Source organism: Rattus norvegicus, chromosome 4 (assembly GCF_021556685.1).
Source record: "Rattus norvegicus strain SHRSP/BbbUtx chromosome 4, alternate assembly SHRSP_T2T, whole genome shotgun sequence".
Lineage (NCBI taxonomy): Eukaryota > Metazoa > Chordata > Mammalia > Rodentia > Muridae > Rattus > Rattus norvegicus.
The window spans coordinates 153,654,022-153,680,453 of record NC_141537.1 but is presented as its reverse complement, the minus strand read 5'-3'; the positions used below and the strand labels follow the sequence as shown (position 1 = coordinate 153,680,453).

The 26,432-nt window shown below is 41.6% G+C and overlaps 1 protein-coding gene across 3 annotated transcripts; it reads left to right on the top strand.

The window, feature by feature from the left end:
• On the top strand, positions 1-24,502 carry Zfp248 (zinc finger protein 248). 3 transcript variants are annotated; one of them, XM_087658884.1, is made up of 6 exons: positions 1-420; positions 1,228-1,269; positions 17,944-18,070; positions 18,286-18,375; positions 20,576-22,013; positions 23,947-24,502. In XM_087658884.1, exons 2-6 carry the CDS (start codon positions 1,255-1,257, stop codon positions 23,960-23,962), a joined length of 1,686 nt encoding a protein of 561 aa, XP_087515010.1. In that variant the 5' UTR covers positions 1-420; positions 1,228-1,254; the 3' UTR covers positions 23,963-24,502.
• Positions 24,503-26,432: the final 1,930 nt, after the last annotated feature.

Genomic DNA, 26,432 nt, shown 5'->3' with positions numbered 1-26,432 from the left:
GGCTGCTGGGACCAGATGCTGGGATGTGGGGGGCGAGCGGGCAAGCCAGGTCCCGAGTGAATGAATTACTGGGACAGAATAACCCACGCAAGACTCGGTTTCCTTTTGTGCGTGCAGAGTGTGACTATTACGAATACTTGCTGCAGTTTTCTTTCTTTTTCTTTTTTAAAGCTGCAACTAGTACTTCTTGCGCAGGGAATACCCTGTGAGGGTCGCAGGGGAGCTCACCCTCGCTGGGGGCCTTTGGATTGGTCCCTAAGGTTCTGTGTTTGGAGCCACCAAGCCTCCAGCCACTCACATACGCGAGATCCCAGTTCTGAATTTGGTACTCGGTCATGGCTTTTGCGTAATGACACAGTATCCTGAAACTATGGAAGACTGTGTGCTCGCCGAAAGTCTGGGACAAGTTTAAGGAGAGAGGTGAGCTGGAGTTGAGAGATGGGTGCAACCAGGCTGCACATGGAATGCCATTTCTTGGAAAATGATTGGGGGTGAAAGGCTCACCAGCTTCAGGTCCGGAATTGCTATCACCGCCTCTTCCTACACATCTTTTGCGTCACTCCTAACTAGTTGACTGTGGAGGGGCGTGTCCCTTAGACTGATTCATCTAAAGGTGTCATGTAGGGAGATGCTAAGGGCCATCCATGCCTTTCTGGTCATATGTGCCCATCGGACAGTAGTGTAGGTGGGTCCTGAGATTCTTAACATTTGGCAGGTTTTTAGTGACATAGCCAAGACCTGCAAATGGTGGTACATTTTCTCTCTTTGAGGTGAAAGTTTTTTTTATCAGACGATAGTTTTGAGAATTGTAAGCAAGCAACTTGGAATGTAAGCAAGTACATTTTGAAATGTTTATCTTGCCTTTAAAATTCCCATTCGTTTTCTCAAGTTTTCTTGACTTATCTGACTTCAAGGGAATGGTGTTAGATTAACTGTACCACTTGATTCCCACTCCGCACCCCCTCGTCCTCCTGGATTATCAGGCGGGACAAGTTCATAGCCTTTCCTCCTTTAGATTAATTATTATTTGTTGAATGAAAAAGATTGCCTCGTCTTTTTAATTCTGTAAGTTGGGTGCTAATCAGAAACAAGTGTTTGCGTTCGTTCAGTGCAAAGTGTCAAAACTCAGCTTATGTCAGCGGCACACCTGAAGAACTAACTCCTTGCTTGGAGCTGCAGGCAGGGCAGGCCAAGTCTCTCCTGACATCATTCTTCCTTCTCCCTCAGCTTTCCCTCCTCCACTCAGAGCAGAAAATGAACAAATCCCAGGTGAGTTTTTTGGCTTATTTACTCCCATTTTGTTTATTGTTTTGTTTTTTTTTTCAATGAAAAAGCAAATCAGGCAAAAGTTTACAGCCACAGTAAAAATTTCAAGTAGGCCAGTTGACAGAATTAGGTGGTGGCTCTTAAAAGTTACAGGAGTATTAGCTGGCAGGAATTTCTGTTTTCTGGTAGTCACACTGAGGTGAATGTGATCTATCGTCTATATCAGTTCTTGTTGAAAACAAACTGGTGCATGTCAGGGGTCAATCCCGATACCGAGGCTGGAGTCTCTGGCTCTCCCGCCTTGTCCAGGAGTGACTCGAAAGGAGGTGTCAGAATCTGCAGCCAGATGTATTCTCAAAGGAGCTCTCTTAAATGTTTAGCCAGCTCATTTTTGTCTAGATAAACTTGTGTGTGGGCAGCTTACGTTTATGCATTTCTCATTTACATTCAACCTGAAAAATAAGGCCATACTCCCCCACCACCATTCACTCAAATCAGTTCTAGAAAAGGCCACTGAGTCACCTTCCAGGCCAGCCAGAGCATGTTCTTGTCATTGCCTTTTTTGACCGTCAGCAGCATTTGGTAGTTTTGGCAATGGACTGTTTTAAAAGACTTTTTAAAATTTTTTTTTTCTCTTTTTTTCGGAGCTGGGGACCAAACCCAGGGCCTTGCGCTTGCTAGGCAAGCGCTCTACCACTGAGCTAAATCCCCAACCCCTTTTTTTAAATTTTTAAATAAATTGTTTTTCATACAATGTATCTTTATCATATTCCTTCCTCCCTCAACTCCTTTCAGATTCTCCTCACCCAATGTCATGTTCTTTCTCCTCCGCCAAAAAATCAAAAGAAACATCAACAAAAGTCATTGAAAATAAAACATACCAAAACAAAAAGTATACATACACATGTGCACACACACATGCACAAGCTTGAACACACATGTGTACACATGCAGAAGCCTGAACACACATGTATACACACACACACACACACACACACACACACACACACACACACACACACAACTGATTTCTCATTAACCCTTGTGAAGGCAACTTTTCTTTTTGCTCCAGACATTTCTTTCACCCTTGACTGTCTTCCATTCTTTGTTTTATTGACAGGTCTCATGTGTTTTCTTTTTTTCTTAATGGTTTGGAATTACTAATATACTAACATTTAGAATAGTGTGTTCTAAAAATTTTTAAAAATCCGAACCAGGGGAAAAAGCTAATGCAAAAGATACAAAAGTATGGTCTCCTTTCTCCTTCACCCATTCTGTGTCCCATAGGTGTGGTGACATTAATCCTCTCCAGACACTTCCACTGAGCGTGAAAAATATTCTATAAGTAATTATGTTAGTTGGCAGAATTTGGAACAATTCCAGATATAAATGTATGGCCATTCTACCATAGTTACTCAGTTTTGTAAGCTACTTAAATAAAAATAATTATTTATTCAATTAAAATATGCATGGCTTTTCTTATGTATCCCTTTATATTTATAAACCTGATCTTGGGGCTTCTCAAGATGCACCTATGAGTCTGTAACATCCCTTTAATGTGGGTTCTGAGATAGGAGATGTACACCAAGCCCTGAATTTCCCTGTTTTCCTCCTTCCTTTTCTTTGCTATTCCTTCTTCTCTTCCTCCCTTCTCTACCCCCTCCCTTTCCTCTTTTTCCTCTTTCCCTCAGAGATTAAATCCGAGGCCTTGAATACATTCAACAAGTGCTCTGGTACCAAGGTACACCCCAGTTCCTGAGATTTTAAGGCAAAGCCTTGCTGTGTAGCCCAGGCTGGCCATTAACTCATGACCTGCCTCTGCTGTCCTAATGCTGGAATGTTGTTGGCATTCTGTCTAAGCTCCACCCCCACAGTTACCTGGCAACAGCCAGGTATGCCTGACACTGTAAAAGGGGCTGCTTGCCCCCTCCTCTCTCTCTTGCTTCTTGCTCCCTCTTGTTCTCTCTTGCTCTCTTGCTCTTACCCTCTTCCCCTTTGTCCCTTCTCTCCCCATTCCCCTCCCCGCTTCTCTCCATGTGCTCATAGCCTGCCTCTACTCCTCTTCTCCCTTCTCTCTTCTCCCTTCTCCCTCCTCCCTCCTCCCTCCCCTCCTACCCTCTTAAATCCCCTCCCCATGCCCTGAATAAACTGTTCTACACTATACTGTCGTATGGCTGGTCCCTCAGAGGGAAGGGATGCCTCAGCGCGGGCATGCAGAGGCACTCCCTTTTCCTCATACCTCACCACACCTCCATAGAACACAATCCCTCCTCTCCTTATCCTTTTATAAGCACAAACAGCCGTGGACCACAAGTCAGTCAGATTCTGAATTTCTGCAGTCAGATGTTTCACTACTGAGCTGTGTCCTCAGAATTCGGAATTTCTAATATGTTCACAGCACATCCAGTTCTGCCGTTCTGGGGACCTTTGGAGGGCAAGTTTATCCACTGTATTTTCCGTATTTCTTACTTCAGTTCACAGGGTGTGCCAGAGGTTTCTCTGACAATGCATAGATTACTGCTGCTATGTGTTCTCTCTCTCTCTCTCTCTCTCTCTCTCTCTCTCTCTCTCTCTCTCTCTCTCTCTGTCACACACACACACACACACACACACACACACACACACACACAATCACATGACGGTTGAATATCTAACTGTCTTGACATCCAAGTTAAACTACTGCTGTTCTAGCTGTTGGTAATAGCACACGCCTTTAATCCCAGCACCCAGGAGGCAGAGACAGGTGAATTTCTCTGAGTTCAAAGCCAGTCTGGTCTACAGAGCAAGTCCCAGGACAGCCAAGGCTACACTGAGAGACCCTGCCTCAGAGAAACCAATAACACAAGTGCTGCTGTTCTTTCATAGCTTCCTGTGTGTGCATTAGTGTTTAGCATATTATTCATGTAACTATGCTCACAAATCCCCAGGAGTGATAGCTTTGTGGTCCTGCCTGTCTTGGAGTGACCATTTATAATCTCATTGGCCGCACATGAGAATGCTTGTTTTCCCACAGATTTTTCTGGTAGACTATGTTGGGAAGTGTTTGGATTGGGGAACTGTGAGCAAAGGTGGTATTTCAGTACAGTTTTCTGTACTCTGAGTAAAGTTCCTTATCTTTTCATGTGTCTAATGGTGTTATCTTAGGTTACCTTAAGTTATCTTAGGTAATGGTTAGGGTTACCATTGCTGTGATAAAACACCATGACCAAAGCAAGTCAAAGAAGGAAAGGTTTATTTGGCTTACACTTTAGTACCATAGTCCATCACTGGAGGAAGTCAGGACAGGAACCCAAGCAGGACAGGAACCTGGAGGCAGGAGCTGATGCAGAGGCCATGGAAGGGTGCTGCTTACTGACTTGCTCCACATGGCTTGCTCAGCCTGCTTTCTTAGAGAACCCAGGACCACCAGCTCAGGGGTGGCACCAACCACAATGGCTGCCTTGTAGGCTTCCTTACAGCACCATCATATGGAGGCATTTTCTCAGTTGGGGTTTCCCCCTGTCAGATGATTCTAGCCTGTGTCAAGGTCACATAAAATGTGAACTGTCTGTTACTATCTTTTGACCATTTTTCTCTTAGGTTCCTGGCCTTCCTCTTTTGCTGTGTAGAACAGTGGTTCTCAACCTTCCTAATGTTGTAACCCTTTAATGTAGTTCCTCATGTTCTGATGACCCCCCAACCAGAAAATTATTTCATTACTACTTTGTAACCGTAACTGTGCTACTGTTAGGAATTGTTATGTAAATACATGACATACAGACTGATATGTGACCCCTGAGGGGTCTCGACCCACAGGTTGAGAACCATTGGTTTAGCCGGGCACCGCCTTGATTTTGGAGTAGTAAACTCTTCTGTTCTGCTGTTTCAGTGTTTTTGAGACAACAATGTTTTTTGTGCCCATGTTCTTGTGAATTTTCATACAATATCATTAGGAGTCATTTTATCACTACTTTATTTTCTTATAACAGTAGTGTTTGGTTTTCCCCTCGGTCTCTGGGCTATCTAGTCTCTGGTCCTCGGTCACCCAAACATTGTTTGGTATGGGTTTCATCTCATGGAGTGGACCGTAAGTCAGATCAGACATTGCTTGGTTACTCCCAGAAGATCCGTGCCACCATCGCCCTAGCATCTTTTGAAGGCAGGACAGATTGTAGTCAAAGGGCTGGTGGCTGACTTGGTTTTTACATTTCTCTTTTTGTAGCGTGCAGGGTAACCTTCCCGTACTAAAGACACTACTAGAACATAGGGATGAAGGTTCTACATAGGCACCAGCTCCAACCTCCCCATGTTCAGCAACTTGTGTACATACTCAGAAGTGGTATAGCCGGGACATTATTAGTTCTCTTTTTAGTTGTATATTTAAAATTAATTTATTTTCATGTGTTTATTGATTGGGTTGCTTGGTTTTGAGTTCTTTTATTTCCTGTGCTTAAATCCTTTGTCATGTGCACATCTAATAAAGAGTTTTTCTCATTCTGTACGCCATCTCTTTACTTGATTTTTTACTTTGCTGTAGATGAACTTTTTGAATTATGCGAAATGCTATGTTTTAGTTCTTGGTATTAGGATCTTTGGTCTGTTTTGAATTGATTTTCATAGAATAAGATGTAGCGAATGACGTTCTTCTACCTGTGAACTTTCAGTTTTCCAAGCAGTGTTTATTAAAGAGGTTGGCTTTTTCTAAGGGTATGTTTTGGCATCATTGTAAACAAAGTTTTTACAACTTTTGCCATGTGGTTTTATCTTCCTCTCATTCTATGAAAGCAATTTTTTTTTTTAATTCTTGGTCTGCTGTTTGTCCCATTACCTCAGTACCGGGGGATTTTTGTTACTATGGCTCTGGAGAGGACTTGACATCAGAAATTGTTACGCCCCAGTGTTGTCCCTTTGCTCACGATTTCTTTGACCACTATGGCTCCTTGGAGCTTCCATATGAATTTAGGTTTTGTTTTTATTTTTCTGTTTCTGCAAGGAATGCAGATTAGTTTTGGTAGTATCATCACTTTTGTTATGGTGACTGTTTATCCAGAGGCATGGGAGGTCTTCCCGTCTTCTGCTGTCTTACATTTCTCTTGAGTCAAGGTTCTCTTGTGTAGCTCTCTCACTTCCTGAGTCCCTGTGGTAGAATGAATAAGTATGGCCCTCAAAACTCACGTGTTTGAATGCTTACCTAAGAAGTAGCATTTGGTGCGACCTTACTGAAGGGGGTGTGTTGGGGAGTCAGGCTCTGAGGTCTCATAATCAATGGGCCCAATGGGATAGATTAGCCTATCATTTTCTTTTCTGTGTGTCTTTACCTGTTTTTATTATTATAGTAATATTAGCTTCGTGAGTTTGGCGTTTCTTCTTCTCTTTCTATGTATGGGACGGTTTGAGGACCACTGGTGTTAGTTTTCCTTTATGGTCTGGTAGAAGTCTGAGTTTTTCTTCACAGGAGACTATTACTGCTTCAATCTCACTGCCTATTGTGTCCACTTAAGTTGGGCATGTCCTCTTTGCTTAATTTTTATTGACTCAAAGTCTCTGGAAATGTTCTCATTTCTTGTACACAATCCAGTTCATTGGAACATAGATTTTCAGATTATGCTGCAACGATCATCTGCATTTCATTCCTGACTGTTGTCCCTTTTCATCTCTAATTTTAATCCTTTGGGCTACCCTCTTTGGTTGGCTTGTCTCAAGAGTCATCACCCATGCTCATCTTGGTTCACTGATTTTGTTTGTAGTCTTAATTTAATTTCCATTGTTCCTTCATTTCTGCCCTCATCGTTTTGCTCCATCTACTGATTTTGAGTTTGGAATGTTCTTGTTTTCCATAGATGTGCATTAAAAACTGAGGAATATCTTAAATAACTTAATAGACACTCATACCCCTGTGTTCTCTTGTCCTTATCCCAGCATCCCTTCCTCCTCCTACCAAGTCCCTGTTTACTTTTATGTCTTTGATTTTGTTACATTTTTGTGTTGTGATCTTACTGGGTTTGACCAGGGGTAACATTTTGGAATGGGTGTAGAGCTATCTGAAGTATGGATAAGTAGGCGTATCACAGCAGATGATGACTTCCCCTCTCCATGCAGCCCTCACCTGCCAACAGCTCCCTGCCAAGCCTCTCCATTGCCTGTGAATGTACATTCGTGAGTTCAGTCTGTGCAGACCTCAGCAGGCAACCACAGCTGCTGTGACTTCGTGAGTGCTGTGACTGTGGCATGCCTTTAAAAGAGCATTGTACAGCGCTCCTTCCCACCTTCCAGCTCCTTCCTTCTTCCTGATTACGCTTTGTAGTGTTCGTTGAGCCTTAGAGCAGGGGTCCTCAGCCTGTGGGTCATGACCCCCTTTGGAGGTCATTTGTCACATACCCCACATAGCTATTTACATTACTATTCATAACAATAGTAAAATTATATTTATGAAATACCATCGAGATAATTTGATGGCTGGGGCTCACCACAGCGTGAGGAACTGTAGTAAAGGGTCGCAGCATGAGGAAGGTGGAGAGCCACTGCCTTAGAGGAAGTGATAGATGGCCTGTTTCAGGCAGGGTACTCAACAGTCACTTGTTCTTAGCCCCTTGGAAGCTCTATGCACTAACTGCTGTTGACTGCTAAGAGAAGCTGCAAGAGAAGCTTGACCAAGATTGAGGACCACACTGGCCTATGGGTACAAATGTAAATATTTTTTAAAAAACAAATGTTTAAGTTGATATATTTGACAACATGTTCTTTTACCAAAATAAAGATAGTGGGTTTTCTCCTGGTGTGCATGACTTTCCTGGTCATGGAGCTTTGGCCAGATCCCCAGTGCTGATCAACTGCCTGCCGTGGGCTTGGCATCCTCTAACATTGTGCCAGTATCGCACCAGTAGGCAGTGCCAGGAGACATCTAGGAGAAGCTAAGGCTAGCAGGTGACTTTCCTGGAGCTGACCTACCTTTTTGAACTCTTGAGAGGCAAGGTCCCAAGTGACTTCATCTCAGGATTGCTTCTTGTAGCTAATATGCCTTTCCTGTCACTATTGCATAGCCTAGGGATTCCTGGGCATTAGCCTACCCTATTGAGAAAATTTTCTGCAAATTAACATAAAGATGAACTTTCATGAATTAATACTGTTTAGATGAATTAATGATTTTATAGAATTCCTGATTCAATCTTATAGATATCCTGATTCGATTAAAATAATTTTAGGAAGAGAGTTTTAAGAAATGGTTTTAGTTGTTTTGTGAGAAAGATAGAATAAAGTTAAAATCAAGAATAGAATGTGCCCATTCCTCATAAAATAGTAAGTAAAGGCTGCATGATGAGGAATACAATGAGCCTTCACAATTACACTGAGAAGATAAGTGAATAGGCTTGGACAGACTTGTGATCAAGGAAAACCATTCATTCTAGGTCAGGTCAAGGATGAAGCCACAGGTGTGCACTGATAAAATGAGGTCATGTGAAACTGTTGCTTTGAACTCATAATGAGCTTACAGAATGAAGCATTGCTTTGAATTTCATATCAACATCCTCCTATAACTCCCCTTTTGTGTAACATCTATGAGGTAATTTTCTACAAACTTTTGTCTATGAAAAGGCCAGAGAATAGAAATAAAGCTGTGGCTTGGTGGCTCTGTTCCATTCATTCATCCAAATGTATATGCATGGCATTTGGGCCTCAGCCCCATCCACCAAATGTATATATGTATATGTCTTGTCTGTGTGTAGGTATTCCTAACACTTGTGCAGTAGATGAAATGGGTGTTCAGGTCTGATGAGAATGTGTGTATAAGCGCGCGCGCGTGTGTGTGTGTGTGTGTGTATTTGCCTGCACAGAGGATTTTGATTTTTTCCTTTCTTTGTAACATTTTATTTATGAGGTGATTCTTACACAGAGAACTAAGCAATGAAAAGGCTTTGTAGCCACCTGCTTTGTCCTAGGTGTGTCTTGTCTGTGTGAGTGACTTCTTTCCTCCCTAGTTCACAAAGAGTTAAGGAGCTCTGAGCCTTCTGCCTGGCCGGCTGGGGCTCCTGACTGGCTTGAGGAGCTCTAGCAGTAAATCTGTTGCCTAACAGCATGTGTTAATCGCCAAACACCATAGAATAAGCAAGAAAGTGTTAAGTTTCCAGACGCCATCGGCTTCCAGCCCCCAGTAAGGTTAGTTACAAGGGATCATCAGTCTTTTGGCCTTTGTCCAACTCTCTCCCCTGAGGCTGGTACCCCACCCACCCATCCCCTCCAGACTTTACCGTGCTAGTTAGTATTGTAGTATGCAATGTCCAAAGCTGGGAAAGATGATTGCTGACTTTTCTCCCCTACTTACCTGCATAGCAAGTTCTAGGACTGTAAAAGCTAGCCAGAAGGGAGGGAGTTTGTCACTGCAGTGTGGATTCTGTGTTCTGAAAGCAAGGGGGCATGATGTAATCAGGACTTACCATCTAGTTCTGTGGGACAACCAAGGGCAATGGCTTCATCTGTACAGCTTGGGGGAACTGCTGGGGCTTTACTGGGCAACAACTCTTAGGAAGTTGCATCTAACACTTGGCATTGGGATTTCCATGTTCAACCCCATGGCTTTGGGACATTGCTCTCCCATGCACGGTTCAGACACTTTAAAAATTATTGCGCTGTTGAGATTGGTTTATAATGGGGCTGGCAGGTGACTCATGAGTAACACGGATTGCTGTCTAACAGTGCCAGTTTGCCAGTTGGATGACCTAAATTTGATCTCCAGAACCAGGCAAAGGTGGAAAGAATCCTCAGAATGTCCTCCAAGCTCCACTCAAGAGGCATAGAACCTGCGCCACCCCATTCTAATAGTGCATAAAAGACAACGATATAAATTCACTTATGAAGTAGTGTTTCAGTGTGGCTTTTCCAAACGTCTTTAGTTTTGGTCAGTGCTCCTCCATCTCCTCATCTTCCCTCCAGTGCCCTGTTCCTGTTTAAACCTCCCATGCCCAGTATTTCTTCTTTCTCACGTGCGTCCTGCCATCCCTACCCTTCTGAATAGCCTCCTTTTTCGCCAAGGCCCCTTCCTTCCTTCCAAGTCTATAAACATACCAAGTTAAGAATGCATAATACAAGAATTTAAAGCTATGATTCACACAGGAGAGAGAGCATTTGGGTTTTGACATTGTGGATGGATTATCTCACATGGTGTAAAAATTTTCAGTTTCACCAATTTTTCTATAAATGCCATGATTTTATTTTTACTTACAGCTGAATAAAAGTCCATTGTGTGTATTGCCACCTTTTCACTGTCTGCTCATCAGCTGGTTGTCATTTAAATGGATTCTACCTGCTCCCTAGTGTGAATAGAACAACAGTGGACCAGAATGTGTAAATACCTCTACAGTAGGATTTGGGATCCCTTTGGTGTGTGCTCACAAATGATATAACTGGGTCAGTGGAGTTCTGCATTTAGGCTTTTCCCCTCTTGAATCACTAGGCACATTCAAAGTGGCTAGCTTAGTTTGCACTCTGCCCACAGTGTATAAGGGTTCCTTCCCCTTTCGCTAAACCCACACTAGCATTGATCTTTTGTATTCTTGATTGCCATTCTGACTGGGGTACAGTGGAATATTTATTTCTCTATAGCTAAGGATTAGCCATTCATACTCTTTGTGAGCTTTGTTCAGTTCCACACCCATCTTTTAATTGGGTGATTTTTTTGACGTTTAGTTTTTCAGTTCCTTGTATATCCCAGATGCGAATTCTCTGTCAGATGTATAAGAGAAGATTTTCTCTCAGCAGATGTAGGGTATGGACCAGTCCTGAACCAGGATTAGGACTGTTGATGCTTAGTGGACAGACCCAAGATAGTGATCAGATTTCACTCCAGATTTAACAAGTGGTCAGGAAATCCCACATCGTCCAGCAGCTCCAACGGAAACTGTGGATGAAGAGTGGGACAGGCCCAGCACTGCCTTGATGCTTGCTTAATTCCATATCTCTTAGTGGCTTCAGGGGAACCTTTGGAACCAGGGCGGATTTAACCCTGCCCAGAGGCATACTCAAGGTTCCACATTTCTCCAAGTGGCTTCAAGTGAAGCTTCAGACTCAGGAAGGGACCAGAGTTGACTCTGGGTAAGAACCACAGACATGGAAAGCTTCATAACTCCCTGCCAAGGCCACAGATCCATGTAAGAGGCCCTAGCTGACACAGGGCAATACCAAACCCTCAGATTTGAGCTACAACTTCCAGCCCTGACTGCCAGTCCTACAAAGGAGAATGGCATCTAAGCCCTGCTAGGACTTCTCTCTACTGAACACTGGAAACACCACTGCTGAAAGAAAGTGACTTAAGTTTAAAAAATGAAAACAAGAGAATAATTCAACCAACAAACCCACCAGATGCACAGATGCCAGCACAGAAACCAAAACAACATAAAGGCAGGCACTGGTTTCTATAGCTGTGATGAAAACACTATGACCAAAAGCAATTTGATGAGGAAAGAATTTATTTCTCTTACACTTCTACACCACTGTGCATTATCATCAAAGGACACCAGGGCAGGAACTCAAGGTGGGAACCTGGAGGCAGGGGCTGATGCAGAGGCCATGGAGGGGTGCTGCTTACTCTGCTCCTTATGGCTTGCTCGGCCTGCTTTCTTATAGCACCCAGCACCACCAGCCCAGAGGTGGCACCACCCACAATGTGCAGTGTCAGCCTGACTATGGCCTGATCTCATGGAGGCATTTTCTCAGCAAGTTTCTTCTTCTCAAGTGACTCCAACTTGTGCCAAGTTAACATAAACACTATCAAGCACAAGCAGAGCATTGGGATAAAATGATAAGCCTGTTCAAACAATGATTATGTTCAGACACGTCAACGAGGGCACACGTCAGGAGTACAAAACTAAAAAGATGGCTGATAAGGAAGTGAGTCTGAGTTATGAAATAGAATTGCTGAAGAAAACCCAATCTAAAATAATGCTGGAAATAACAAACTCGATAAATCAAATAAAAACACAAACAAAAAGCCTCACCAGCAGAGTGGATCCTGTAGGAAGCAGAGTCAAGGATAGACAACAGGTGAAGAGCACGGATCATTCAGTCATGGACAGTGGTAAATTTAAAAATAATGTGAACAGAAAGTGGGAGAGTATTGGGACACCACGAAAAGACCTAACATTCAGACTAAGAGCCTAAAAAAAGATAATACCACAGATAGGATATAAAATGTTTCCAATAGAATTATAGAAAATTTCTCCAAACTAGAGAAGAAGATGCCATCTAGACACAAAAGATAGAGCTCCAAATAGACAACCAGAAAAGAGACTCCCTGTAACGTATTAAAACCACAGAATAATGACAGGCTATTAAAAGCTACAAGAGAGAAAAGTCATGTATAAAGCAAGCCCATCAATACAACACTCGACTATTCAGAAGAAAGAATTAAAGTGAGAAGGGGCTAGGAAGGTGCGTTCAGAGTTCTGAAAGGCCAATAACACTCTGCCAGAAAAACAATTAAAACTGAAGAAAACGTAACTCCCCACAATAACAGATTAAAAGGTATGTGTCCGCTAAAGCCAACTCTACAGAGGATGCTGGGAGAATACTTCGGTGTGGAGGCAAGGGTAAATACACTCGAGTTCGCCTGGAGCAGCTTGAGAACAGTTAATCCAAAAAGAAGAAAAGAGGTCTAAAAATCCTCCAGCACAATGTCAGACATTGTGAATGAATAGACATTGTTCAGGAATGACTCATAATGGTCTCAATTCTCCAAAAAAGAGACACAGACGTGCAGTTTGGTTTAGAAAACAGTACTGATATTTTTGCTACCTCCAAGAAACACACCTCACCATCCACAATAGATTTTACCTTTGAGTAAAAGGATGATGACGGTGTTCCCAGTAAACAGAACCAAGAAGTAGGCAGCACAGGTGTTCTAATAGCTAACAAAACAGACTTCAAATCTAATTAGAAGAGGTAATGAGGCTTCATACCCACCAGAGCAGCAATCCACTAATAAGACTCTGTAATTTTAAACACATGCACAACAACACAAGTTCATAAAAGAAATATTATTGGCTCTAACACCACAGATTAGCCCTAATACAGAGATAATGGGCGACTTCAAAACTCTTACCAGTAGATGATGAGCTGGACAAAACCTAAACAAGCTTAGAGTTAAATATTAGATCAAATGTGTCTATCAGGGATCTGTAAAACAGTTCCACCAAGACACTAAGTACACTTTCCCCTCAGCAGAATGTATAATTCTTTCCAAAGTCAACCACATATTAAAACATAACGCAAGATTTAACAATTATAGGAAAGTTGAAAAAATCTGCATTGTGTCTGAGTACAGTGAAATGGGCTAGACATCAGCAACAATAGAAGGCACTGTGCAGTATTATGTCGACTTGGAACAATCTAGAGTCATCTGAAAGGAGGGGCCCACAGTTGAGAGAATGCCTCTATAAGCTATGGCTGTGTGCAGTTTTCTTAATTAGTGATTGATGGGGTGGGCTCAGCCTATTGTGGGTTGTGCTATCCCTGGTGGTCCTGGGATCTATAAGAAGTCAGGGTGAGCACACTATGGATAGGAAAGCCAGTAAGCAACAATCCTCTGTGGCCTGTGCATCAGCTCCTGCCTCTGGGTTTCAGCCCTGCTAGAGTTTCTATCTTGACCTCTCTCAGTGGTGGACTGTGGTTTGGAAGTGTAAGCCAACTTGCTCATTATGTTTTATCATAGCAATAGTATCTCTAACTAGGACAGAGGGCAAGGAAAATACACAGACTCACAGACTGAACACACTATTTTTTTTTCTATTCTTTTTTTCGGAGCTGGGGACCGAACCCAGGGCCTTCCTAGGCAAGCGCTCTACCACTGAGCCAAATCCCCAACCCCGAACACACGATTTGATGGTAATATAGTCAAGGAAGAAATTAAGGGGGGAAAAAGAAAATCCCAGAATTGAATGAAAATGAAAACAACATAGGAAAGTCTGTGGAGCACAGTGAAGATAATCCTAAGAAGAAAGGTTATAGCTCCTCAGACCTATATCAAAATGTTCGAGAGATCTAAACCACTTGATGGTGCACTGACAAACCTTGGAAAATTTGAATAAACAGGATCCCAAAGGAGTAGAAGGGAAGAGGCAATAAAAACAGGGCTAGAATTAATAAAATAGAAACAAAGGTACAAACAGAGAATAAAGAGTTGATTCTTTGAAAAGATTTGATCATTGACAAGCCATTAAACAAACGACTTTCCCAAAGAGAAAACCCATTAGTAAAATTACAGGTGAAAAGGAAGACATTGAAACAGATATTAAGGAAATGGAGAGATTCATTAAGGACATACTTTAAAAGTTTATACCCCAGCAACTTGAAAGTCTAAAAGCAATGGATGAATTTCTAAATGTGTTTGATCTACCAGAGTTAAATCTGGATGAGATGGTTATGGACTAACAACAGCCAATGAGGTGGAAGTAGTAATTTAAAATCTCCCAATTGAAAACATGGCCGGACAAGTTCAGAGCAGAATTCTGACAGATTGCCAAAGAAGAATTAACACAGTATGTGTCAAATTATTTCATAAAATTAAAAAATTAAAAAGGATGGAACCCTTTCAATTAAAATTTTTTTGAGACAAGTTTTCATTGTCATCCTTGCTGCCCTGAAATTCACTATGTAGACCATGTTGACTGCAAACTCACAGCGATCCACGTGCCCTGCCTTCAAGTTGTGGGATTAAAGTTGTGCACTACCATACCTTTCCCAAATTCTTTGTGTGATTCAGTATTCCTGTGATACCAAAACCAGGCACAGACCTGACAAAGATTTATAGGGCCGATCTGAGGAACATAGACACAAAACATTTTTTTTTCAATAAAGAACTTGCAAACCAAATTCAAGAACATATCAAAAAGATCATCTGCCATGATCAAGTCAGCTTCATCTCAATGTCAGAAGGATGATTCAACATGCATAAACCAATTAATATTATCTACCACATTAATATTCCAAGTACAGAAACCACGTGATCATCCTATTAGATGCAGAAAAGGCCTTTGACAAAATCCAACATCCTTTCATGATAATAATAATAATACCTATGAATACAAGTGATATATTCTTTTTTTTTTAAATTTTTTTTTAAAGATTTATTTATTATATATAAGTACACTGTAGCTGTCTTCAGATACACCAGAAGAGGGCATCAGATCTCTTTACAGATGGTTGTGAGCCACCATGTGGTTGCTGGGAATTGAACTCATGACCTCTGGAAGAGCAGTCAGGTGCTCTTAACTGCTGAGCCATCTCTCCAGCCCCAAGTGATATATTCTAACATAGAGACTATATACCGGACACCCACAGGCATCGTCATCACGCTAAATGGAGAAAAGCTAGAAGCATTTCTGCTTATGTCAGGATCAAGACAAAGACGTCCACTTAATCCACTTCTGTTCAACGTAGTGTTTACCTCAAGCATTAAGAAAACAGGAGGAGACAAAAGGAAAAAAACAAACTCAAAATTACCAGTATTTGCAGATGATACAATTCTATACCTAAAAGACCCAAAGATTCCACCAGAAATGTCTTAAAGCTGATAAAATCAGCAAAGTATCAGGACACAAACTCACACAAAAATCAGTTGCCTTCTTGTGTGCAGCTGATGAGTCCACGAAGAAAGAAAGCAGGGAAGGGATCCCATTCACAGTAGCCTCAGAAAACTTTTAAAAGGATATATCTACCTAAGGAATCGAAAAACCTGTACAATGAAAGCTTGAATATGAAAGTATCAAAGATGTAGGAAGGCAGGAAAAAACCTCCCATCTCCGTGTACTGATAGGATTAATATTGGGAAACTGGCCATCCTATCAAAGCAATCTACAGATTGAATGCAGTCTCCATTAAATCTCAACGTGCTGGTCATGCTGACACATGCCTTTAATCCCAGCACTGGCTAGAGGTAAGCAGATCTCTATAAGTTGAGGCCAGCCTAGTCTACAAAGTGAGTTCCAGGACAGCCAGAGCTGTTCCATAGAGAAACCCTTGAAAAAATTTACTAACGATGTAAGTCACAGAAATTGAAAAAAAAATCATTTCAAAATTCATAGGGAAGAACAGAAGGCCCAAGAAACCCACATCCCGCTAAAAGATAAAAGTACAGCCTCCCTAGATTTTTTTTTTTTTTGGTTCTTTTTTTCGGAGCTGGGGACCGAACCCAGGGCCTTGCACTTCCTAGGTAAGCGCTCTACCACTGAGCTAAATCCCCAGCCCCCAGCCTCCCTAGTTTTAAGTTACAATATAGAGTTGTAGTAAAAAGAGCCATATAATGATGTGTTAAAACTAGGCACACCGATCAACAGAATAGAATTGATGACCCAGAGAAAAATCTCATAAACTTTCCAACCATGTGGACTTTGAAAAGGAGGCTAAAATTCCCAGTGGCAGTGGCAGTGTCTTCCACAAGTAGAACCGGTCTACCTGAGTAGCTACGTGTTAAAGAATGAAACACCATCCTTCTTTCTCATCTAATACAAGGCCAAAATAAGAAGTAGGTGAAGGACCTCAACGTAAGACTTCATGCCCAGAACCTCATAGAGGAAATGGGTCATACTTTTCAACTAACGGGTGCTTGTGAGGGCGCTCTGTCAGCCAACCATTGACAAATGGGACCTCATGAAACTAAAATGCTTCTGTACAGCAAACAACATCACCTTCCATCACCTGTGGGATCTCTTCCTGGTCCTGCCAGGGGGATTGTTTGCAGTGTACTCTCTATTCAGAGGTGAATACACTATGAAAATAGAGTTACCTATCTTTGACATCATCATCTCTTAAGTACCAGCCTTAGAGAATACAGGGGTGCAAATAATAGTGCTTTGTGTACTAATGTGTAATCATTTGTGTGAGTGGGAAAAGAGACCCAGAAAAAGAAGTAGGAACCGTTAGAGGAGAACAGCCTTTGGTCTGCTCCCTTAATCTTTTCCTGTAAGTCACACATCACGCCCTCTGTTGAATTCTCCCATCCTTTTGTTATTTTTTCCCTGAATTTCCTGTTTTATTGAACTACAATTTATTTTGGCTATTACTGGGTACAATTTATTTTGAAGACCATACCTACTCATTTCAATAACCGGGTCATCCGTGGGTCTCCTTACATTGCTTATTTTATTTCTTGTTCATCATTGGTTCACATACCGTGAAACCATTTGCTCTGTTTAACAAGACCACTGTGCTTTCAAAACTCATCTTACAAGACTCCAGAAAATAATCCCCTCAAGCAGAAAGGGTTCATGCTGTTCTGAAGATGTAAGACCAGGGCAGGCACTTCAGTTAGCCATGGGCTTTTCTAGTGGAAGCCTGTCTCTCGTTTATCAGTATCCTCGTTTACTTAATCATCTCAAGTATACTTCCTAATGAAAAGTAAAGTCTACTGCTGGGCTTTTAGTCCATTAAATACACATATAACTGTCCTGACCAGGTCATAAGCACTTTTGAGACTAGGAAGTGTGTTTTTGCCGGCCTCAGCAGTATTCATAGCAACTGAAACACTCCCAGGCCTTTAACAGAATCTCAATTTGTATAAAATATTTTATTTTATTCTACACAGTGTAGCAAAATGGGGGAGGTTATCCTTTCATTATTTTTCAGTGACTCTAAGGAAACTCGTTCTGCTGAGTCTTCTCTATATTGCCCAGTGCTAGTAACTTTATACAGAAACAGAACGTTTTATTTCAGGAGCAAGTGTCATTCAAGGATGTATGCGTGGATTTCACCAAGGAAGAGTGGTATTTGCTGGACCCCGCCCAGAAGGTGCTTTACAGAGATGTGATCCTGGAGAATTATAGCAACTTTGTCTCAGTAGGTAAGGGGTTTTTCTCAGTCAGCTGCCAGTCACATACATTTCCGGTTGGGAGGGAATGCTTATAATTTCCAGTTTGAGGCTTAAGATTCAAGAGTGTGAGAGGACCGATTGCTTTTTGATCTGACAATGGTGTATTCTCACCTCTCTGCAGAATGTCGAGGACTTCACAGAGCTAAGCTATTGAGCACCCGGCCTGTGTTATTTTGTCTTAACAGGGCATTGTGTTACTAAGCCAGATGTTATCTTCAAGATAGAGCAAGGAGAAGATCCCTGGATACCAGAAAATGGATTCCAATGTCACCCAGGTACAGTACTGAATTCACTGGCAAGGGAAAGTAATCTGTATCATTGGGTAAGGTAGGTTACTGTCTTAGTCAGTGTTCGATTACTTATGAAGAGACTCCATGACCACAGCCACTCTTGTAAAGGAAAACACTTAACTGGGTCTGGCTAACATTCGGAGGTGTAGTCTGTCACCATCACGGTTAGACGCATAGTGACACATGGGCAGCATGTTGCTGGAGAGCAGCTGAGAGTTCTACACCTGGGTCAGCAGACAGCAGGAAGAGAGGAGCTACTGGGTGGCTCGAGCTTCTAAAACCTTAGCGCCCACCTCCTGTGACACACTTACTCCAAACAGGCCATCTTCTTCATCCCTCTCAAGTAGTGCCACTCCTTGTATCAAGTAGCACTCGATTCCGTAAGCCTGTGGGGACCATTCCTATTCAGACCACAACAGTCACCTTTGGAATATCTTTCAGAAAGTCCTGTTTTACATCAGACCTTTAGAACTACCCAAGAGCAGCATCCCACAGCTTGGCTCGGTGGCCCCTCCGTCTGTCTCTTGTTCAAAGATGCCTTTGCTTTGGTTTTGACATTTTGGAGTGATTTATTTTTACCTGTAAATCCAAAGTCAGTTGGCATCATTTTAGATACTTTTTTTTTCGGCTAGTTTTCCTTTATCTTTAAGAATTGTGCACCTTCTCTCTGTTGCCTTTGAGCGCCTTGCATTAGCTAGCATATCCCCATGTACTTCTGTATATTCCACTGACTAGACGTATAATGGTGAACACTTACTCTGATACACTTTAATTGTTGGTCTCTGAGATAGTAGAGTGCTGTAGAATTTTTAATTAAGTATATGATTATTAACATTCTTGCATTGAGCACCAATAGTTAAGAATAGCCAAGATTTTTATGATGAAGTATATCGAAAGACTCAGTAACAGATATAGACTATGATGTTTAGGGGTCCCACATTTGAATAGCAGATACAGTTACATGTTAAAGCGGAAAACCAGTGTGCAAAGGAAAAACCTAGAAATAAAGACCGACTTAAGTACGCAGTATAGGAAAATATGTACACTGAGGACTTAGGAGTAACAGGACAGGAAAGGTGCATATGAGGCAGAATATAAGATGAGCTGGGAATAAACCTTGCTTGGATGCTGCCAAATGTCTTCTTCCTTTGTTACATTTCTCGGATATTCTGTGACTTCAAAACTATCCAACTGCTCCTTTGTGATTTTTCTGTTCCTTGGATCTGCTAACCTCCATTTACTAGTTTGGAGTTTATTTCACCTTCTCTAGTGTGCTTTCCCACAGCGTCTCAGGAAACTCCTATAGATAAAGGTAAAGCAAAGAACCTCAGGAGCTGGAGAGATGGCTCAGTGGTTAAGAGCACTGACTGCTCTGCCAGAGGACCCAGGTTCAATACCCAGCACCCACATGGCAGCTCACAACTTGTCTGTAACACCAGTTCCAGGGAATCTGACACCCTCACACAGACCTACATGCTGACAACCCAATATACATAAAATAAATACAAATAAATAAATAAATAAACAGATCCCAGGCTGTTCTTTTGAACCTGAAGAAGTGGGTGTTTGTAGAACTCTCAGGTAGTTCATCATGTGCGGTGTGGAAGCCAGGCTTCTGACGGGGACCTCTTGCGGTGCTCTGTTTGAGGTGTCAGGCTCTCCCACTGTGTCTTGTTCCCACCCAGTGCAGTTCACCCCTGAAACCCTTGCCTACTGATCTTCGCTGCCACTTGGCTGGTTTTTCATGTTTGCTGGGCTCACTCAGCATTTTGAATATTGTGACTTCTGGATCAGTTAATGAATTCCCTATGAATTGAATCTCCTTTCATATTTTTGTGTTTTGAAGTTCATAATATTTTAAAAATTATAACCAGTTCCCTATGTGCAGCTGCTTCCACTGTAAATCCACATTTGTGGTTTTTCTTCCAACTGGGATAGTAAAGGAAGCCTACCAGATTCAGTTTGTATCAGGAAACAAAATCTAAACAAAAGAACTATGAAGAATTTCTGTAAAAATTCACATCCATTGGGCATGTGCTTCCCAAGTCCCACCTCTGGCTTGTGGAAGGCCTTTTTCTCTGTGTGCTTGCTGTATGCTTCCCTACCCTTAATAAAAAGCCTTTCCTTAATAAAAGGACAAGTACTAAGATTGATGAGGTGTGGTAATTCTTTTTCTCATTTATAGAAAGGAAATGGAAAGTGGATGACCTCTTAGAGAGCAAGCGGGAAAATCAAGATGGACGTTTTTGGCCACTCATGCTCACCAACAAGAACACAGATCTAGAGAGTGGCGGTAACACAAGAAAAACGTCCAGTGCAGACATTGACTCTGTTTCTGCAAGAAGTTTTCTGTTTAAAGTATGTGACTCGTGTGAAATGAATGTAAAGAATCTTTCAGCGGTAATTATTAGCAAAAAGAGCTATTCCAGAAAGAAGCTTACAGAGTTTAATATATATAAGCAAGCACTCCCTGATAGTAGGCCTGAGAAAATTCCTGTAGGAACAGCATCATGTGAATATGATGGGGAAAGGGAGGTCCTCGACCTTTGCCGGAATCTCACTCGGCCAATTTCTGGCCAGCCTTTTGAGTATAGTGAAGCAGGACAAGGCTTCCGTGAGGGAGTGGCTCTTTGTACAAGTCAGAACTCTCAGCTAGGGGAGACTCTCCGTAAGCACACTGAATGTGGAAGAACTTTCGTTGACAGTTTGAAGCTCAGTGTATCTCAGAAAACTCATTTGCATGCGGAGCCTCATGAATGCAGTATTTGTAGAAAGTCCTTCTATGTGGATTTACAGTTTGGGCATCAGAGAGCTATCTCAGGAAACAGTCCGTATGAGCGAAGTGAATATGAGAAACTCTTCTGTGACCATTCAGCTTTCATTGTTCATCAGGAAGCTTACACAAGAAAGATCTCCCAGGAGTATAAAGTGAGTAACAGAACTTGGGGAAAGCCAGCTCTCTTTAAACATCAGATAATACAGATGGGGGGGAAACCCTATGAATACCATGAGAATAGGAAAAATTTCAGCAAAAAATCACATCCCACTCAGTCCCGAAGAGCTCACGTGGGAGAAAAAACATTTGAATGTGGTGAATGTGGTAAAATGTTTTGGGAGAAATCGAACCTTACCCAACATCAGAGAACACACACAGGAGAGAAACCCTATGCATGTACGGAATGTGGAAAAGCCTTCTGCCAGAAGCCACACCTTACCAACCATCAGCGGACACATACGGGAGAGAAACCCTATGAGTGCAAGCAGTGCGGGAAAACGTTCTGTGTCAAGTCAAACCTTACTGAACATCAAAGAACACACACTGGGGAGAAACCCTATGAATGCAATGCATGTAGGAAATCCTTTTGCCACCGGTCAGCCCTAACCGTCCATCAGAGAACACATACAGGAGAGAAACCATTTATATGCAATGAGTGTGGGAAGTCATTTTGTGTGAAGTCAAACCTGATTGTACATCAGAGAACTCACACGGGGGAGAAACCCTATAAGTGCAATGAGTGTGAGAAAACCTTCTGTGAAAAGTCAGCTCTTACTAAACACCAGAGAACTCACACTGGGGAGAAACCCTACGAGTGTAACGTGTGTGGAAAGACCTTCAGTCAGAGGTCAGTACTCACCAAGCATCAGAGAATCCACACGAGGGTAAAAGCTCTTTTAGCATCCTGAATGTTTAGCTTTTGCATGCCCGTCAAGTCAGTTGTACAATTTTAAATATGAGCTTAGAGCCTGCCAAAGAACACCACAGAGTATTAACAAATACCACTTTGTTGGAATGCATGAAAGCTTTCAAGAAATTAAGAACTTTCATTTGATTGTATTGAAGGGAAATTATTCATATAAATAATATGGTTAAAAAAACCTTAGAAATTAAATCGTGTAATGTCTTCCAAATGTGTTTCAGAATTGTATTTAAATATAATGACTAATATTAATTTTACTTGTATTCATAGGAAAGTATGAAACTTAAAAATGAGGGCCTATAGCATTAACCATACATGTAAAGAACATCCTGTGTTTATAGACCCTTTGCGAGTATGTTAATGTAACAGAAGTCCAGGGAACCCTTGATTTATGTGTTGGAACCCAGAAAGAATGTGAGGAAGAAATATGAACCCTTAGTTTAATAACCGTATGGTATACTTTTCATACTAAATACCACCAGCGTCTTTATAGATTGATAGGACTGTGTGTTTCTGGACATGTCTGTGAATGTGATCTAGATGTATGTGTGTGTAAGCACACTTGCATGCGTGTAGCTGTACACAGTGGTGCTGTCATAAAGGCAGCTCACACCACTTTAAAGTATTGACGATCGGGGGCTGGGGATTTAGCTCAGTGGTAGAGCGCTTACCTAGGAAGCACAAGGCCCTGGGTTCGGTCCCCAGCTCCGAAAAAAAATAACCAAAAAAAAAAAAAAAAAGTATTGACGATCGTTAAAATTTAGGAGTTCTGTGGATCAATTGTCTAATATTACATGAGGTTGCAGTTAAATTATACTGAGAGCAAAGGGAATAAATAGCAGTCGTCATTCCTCACACTTGGCAGTATTTCCCTGTCTTTGCTGTGTACCATTGGTCTACATGCGAAGAGTGCTGTAGAGCGGTGTACTACTGCATATTTCCTTCAGACACCACCCACCCCCCATGCCGTCCCTACTCTCATGTTGATAGCTTGGCCTTAGAATATTTATACTGTGGAAACTGATAAACCATGTGTCTGCATTTGATTTTCTCAGAGAAGCTGTGTGTATATAAAGTATGTGGTATATTTAAAATATAAACTACCCCTCTTTGTATTTTCTAAAATAAATAAATGGCTCTGGCCATCATTATCAAACTGCCTCTATAGTAAAGAAGCCAAAAGATGGTTTGTGGAGCCTCTTAATTACCTCAGAACTCTCCAGTTCTAAATACTACCCGTCTTTTGATACCTTGGTCAGTTTGTGCTTCAAGTGACACATTCATTCTCTCTCTCTCTCTCTCTCTCTCTTTCTCTCTCTCTCTCTGTCTCTCTCTCTCTCTCTCTCTCTCTCTCTCTCTCTCACACACACACACACACACACACACACACACACACACACTATCACAGACTTTTCATTATTCTGGACCATGAGTAAGTATGGCCATTATTACCAAACTACCCATTTGATCAGGAAATCAAACAGTATTTTTCTGAGTTTTTCTTAGCTACCTCTATGTCAATCATATAAATGCTGTTAATAAAAATGGTATTTACATGACTTAACTTGAGTTGTAAGTGGTAATACTCTACAAATCTAAAAGTGGCAGTGTATAATAAAATGTTCACTTCACATCCTTGGTATTTCATTGTGTGTCTATTTAGGCATGATTATATGTAAGCGCAGGGCTGTGTCACTCAGTAATTACATACCTGTGTTTAGAATTAGAGATGCCTGTATAGTCTCTCTCCCTTCCTTGTTCTATTTCCAGTACCTCCTAGGAACACACTGATCAGTAGCTTTAGAGACGCCCGTCACCTTTGCTGAGCTGAGTTTTGTCTCATTGTTCCTCTCCCCAGACGGTTTGTGGAATAAATTCAGATTAGTCGAAGCTAATCGTGGATACTCCGTCCTGGCAGTTTCATTTAGGTCAGAGAATGCTATGCGGTACTGGAATTGTTCTCAATGAAGAAGTTGTCATAACATGAAGAGATAAGAAGTCAAAAGAGACGTGAAAGGGAGCAGACCTTTTGGTGTGCATTTTTAGGTACCTGTCCACAATGCTGGCATATCGTTTGTGGTCTGGATGGGCAGTGGTGACAGTGCAAACAGCTGAGCCAGGGAGGATGGCATGGAATTGGTTAACCCTTTACAAATACTTTTTGTTGGTTTCTGGGACTTTGTATTATTTTCAATAATACCTGTTTCTTGTTTATTATTAGGACTGTCTGGCACTTGGAAGTAAAGGCATTCCAGCTAATACCAGAGATAACTTTTCCAAGTGCTAATATTCTGTATGTGGTTTGTGGGAAGAATTTCATTTAATTGTATGATGCAGGGAAGATGCCTTTTTAAAAACCATTCTTCTTTCTGGTGGAAAGCAGAGTTCCTCAAATAAAAAGTTTTTAATGATGACTTTCTTTAGTACTGTGGTCCAGAAACAAGGGGTGTTGAAACACACAGACAAGGGTGTGAGTTGCATTACTGTTTCCCAGTGTAAGCTGCTGTCATTGAGGAGACACTGACACTACCAAAATCATGCCTCTGAGGTGCTGGCACCTTACTTTGAAGGTTCACATTGCAAGACCCTATTTTTATTAATGCAGAAATTAATGGGATAGAAACAAGAAAACAGTTCCAAGAGCATGATAAACAAAATCAACAGAACTTTGTCCCAACTAGCCAAAAGAGAAAGATGACCCAATTATCCATCAGAAATGAATAAGGAAACATTACTCCAGACTCCAGAGAAATTCACTGTATTATAAGCAAATACTATAAAAACTTATGCTCCATTAAGCTGGATCATCTAGTAGAAATAGATAAATTTCTAGGTTCATCCAAACCCCCAAAGTTACAGAGAAATGATGAAGACCCTCAACAGGTCCACAGCACTGACAGCCATGAAAGGGCTCTGACTAAATTAATTGCAGGCCTACATGTTTCCCAGGAGAATTCTGCATTTCTGGAACGATCTATAACTAATATTTAACTAGTTATTCAAAAGAACAGAAATAGGACACCCTCCCCCCATCCCTTCTGTGAAGCCAGTGTAACTCTAATACCCAAACTAGGGAAAGACACAGCCCAAAGGAAAACCTAAGACTGATGCCCCTGAAGAACATGAACCTAAAATCCTCAACATAATAAAGCCTGTGTATGAGAAATCCACAGCCAACATCATCCTAAGTGGAAAAAATGGAAAGCAATCTCAAAAAATCAGCAACATAATAAGGAAACTAAAGACATGCAAATAGGAAAAGGGAAATCCACTACTACCTGTGCACAGAGGATGTGGAAGGGATCCCAAAAATTTCATTAGAAACATTGGAGAAATTTTAGCAAATTTTTGGATGGCAGTCAACTTACAAAAATCAATAGCCTTACTATACACCAACAACAGATATGCAGAGAGAGGGGGTGTGTGTCATCATGGGCACACTTCAATTCACAATAGCTTCAAAGGAAATAAAGTAGGTATACATTTGTTGAGGATTGGTTCTAATGCTTTGTCTTAATTCTTCTCCCAAATTCGCCTGAGAATCTATGTGTCCAGACACTGAGGGTCACTGTCCCCCATTGATTTTTGATTGATCAATAAAGAACTAACAGCTAATGGCTGAGCAGGTGAAAGAGGCAGGACTTTTGGGATTCCCAGGCAAGAAAGACAGAGAGAAGAAGGGATTCTGCCATGAGATAGGTGTGGGACAGACTTTGAGTTGTGAAGGAGCAGAAAGGTCAGACTTCAGTGTCTGCTGACATGTAAGAATCTGGGAAAGTGGCCCTAGGGACTACTCCCCCTATTGGGTCTGGTGTAGCAGAGATAAAAATATACATTTAGCAAGTATTAATTCAAGAATACTGGATTTGAGTGTGTGCTAGCCGTGGGGAGGTTTGGAAGTGCCTTGCCCTTGAGCTAGTCAAGGCATATCAAAATATAAAGAGAGTGTGTGTGTGTGTGTGTGTGTGTGTGTGTGTGTGTGTGTGTGTTTTCTCATTCACGAATCCAAGCTTTTGGGCAGGCCCAGAGCACGTGTGACCTGTCAGGAGCTCAGAGAGGATTCACCACTAAGTAAACCTAACCAAGGAGGTAAGGGACCTTTGTAATGCAAAGTTTAAGTCTCTAAAGAAAGAGACTGAGAAAGATACCAGAAAATTAAAACCCTCCCATATTCATGAATTGGTAGAATTAATATTGTGAAAATGTCCATTCTACCAAAAGCAATTTACAGATTCAGAATCCCAGTCAAATTTCCCACAGCATTCTTCAAAAAATTGAGGAAAAGAAATCCTGAAATTCCTGTGGAAGCACAAAAGATCCTAAATGGCCAAGGAATCCTGAGCA

Bases quoted from the DNA above. Each gene is read 5' to 3' on its own strand.
- Zfp248 (XM_087658884.1), top strand. The intron at 18,071-18,285 runs GTAAGGGGTTTT...TTGTCTTAACAG, and splicing joins TAGCAACTTTGTCTCAGTAG to GGCATTGTGTTACTAAGCCA. The intron at 18,376-20,575 runs GTACAGTACTGA...TCTCATTTATAG, and splicing joins TGGATTCCAATGTCACCCAG to AAAGGAAATGGAAAGTGGAT.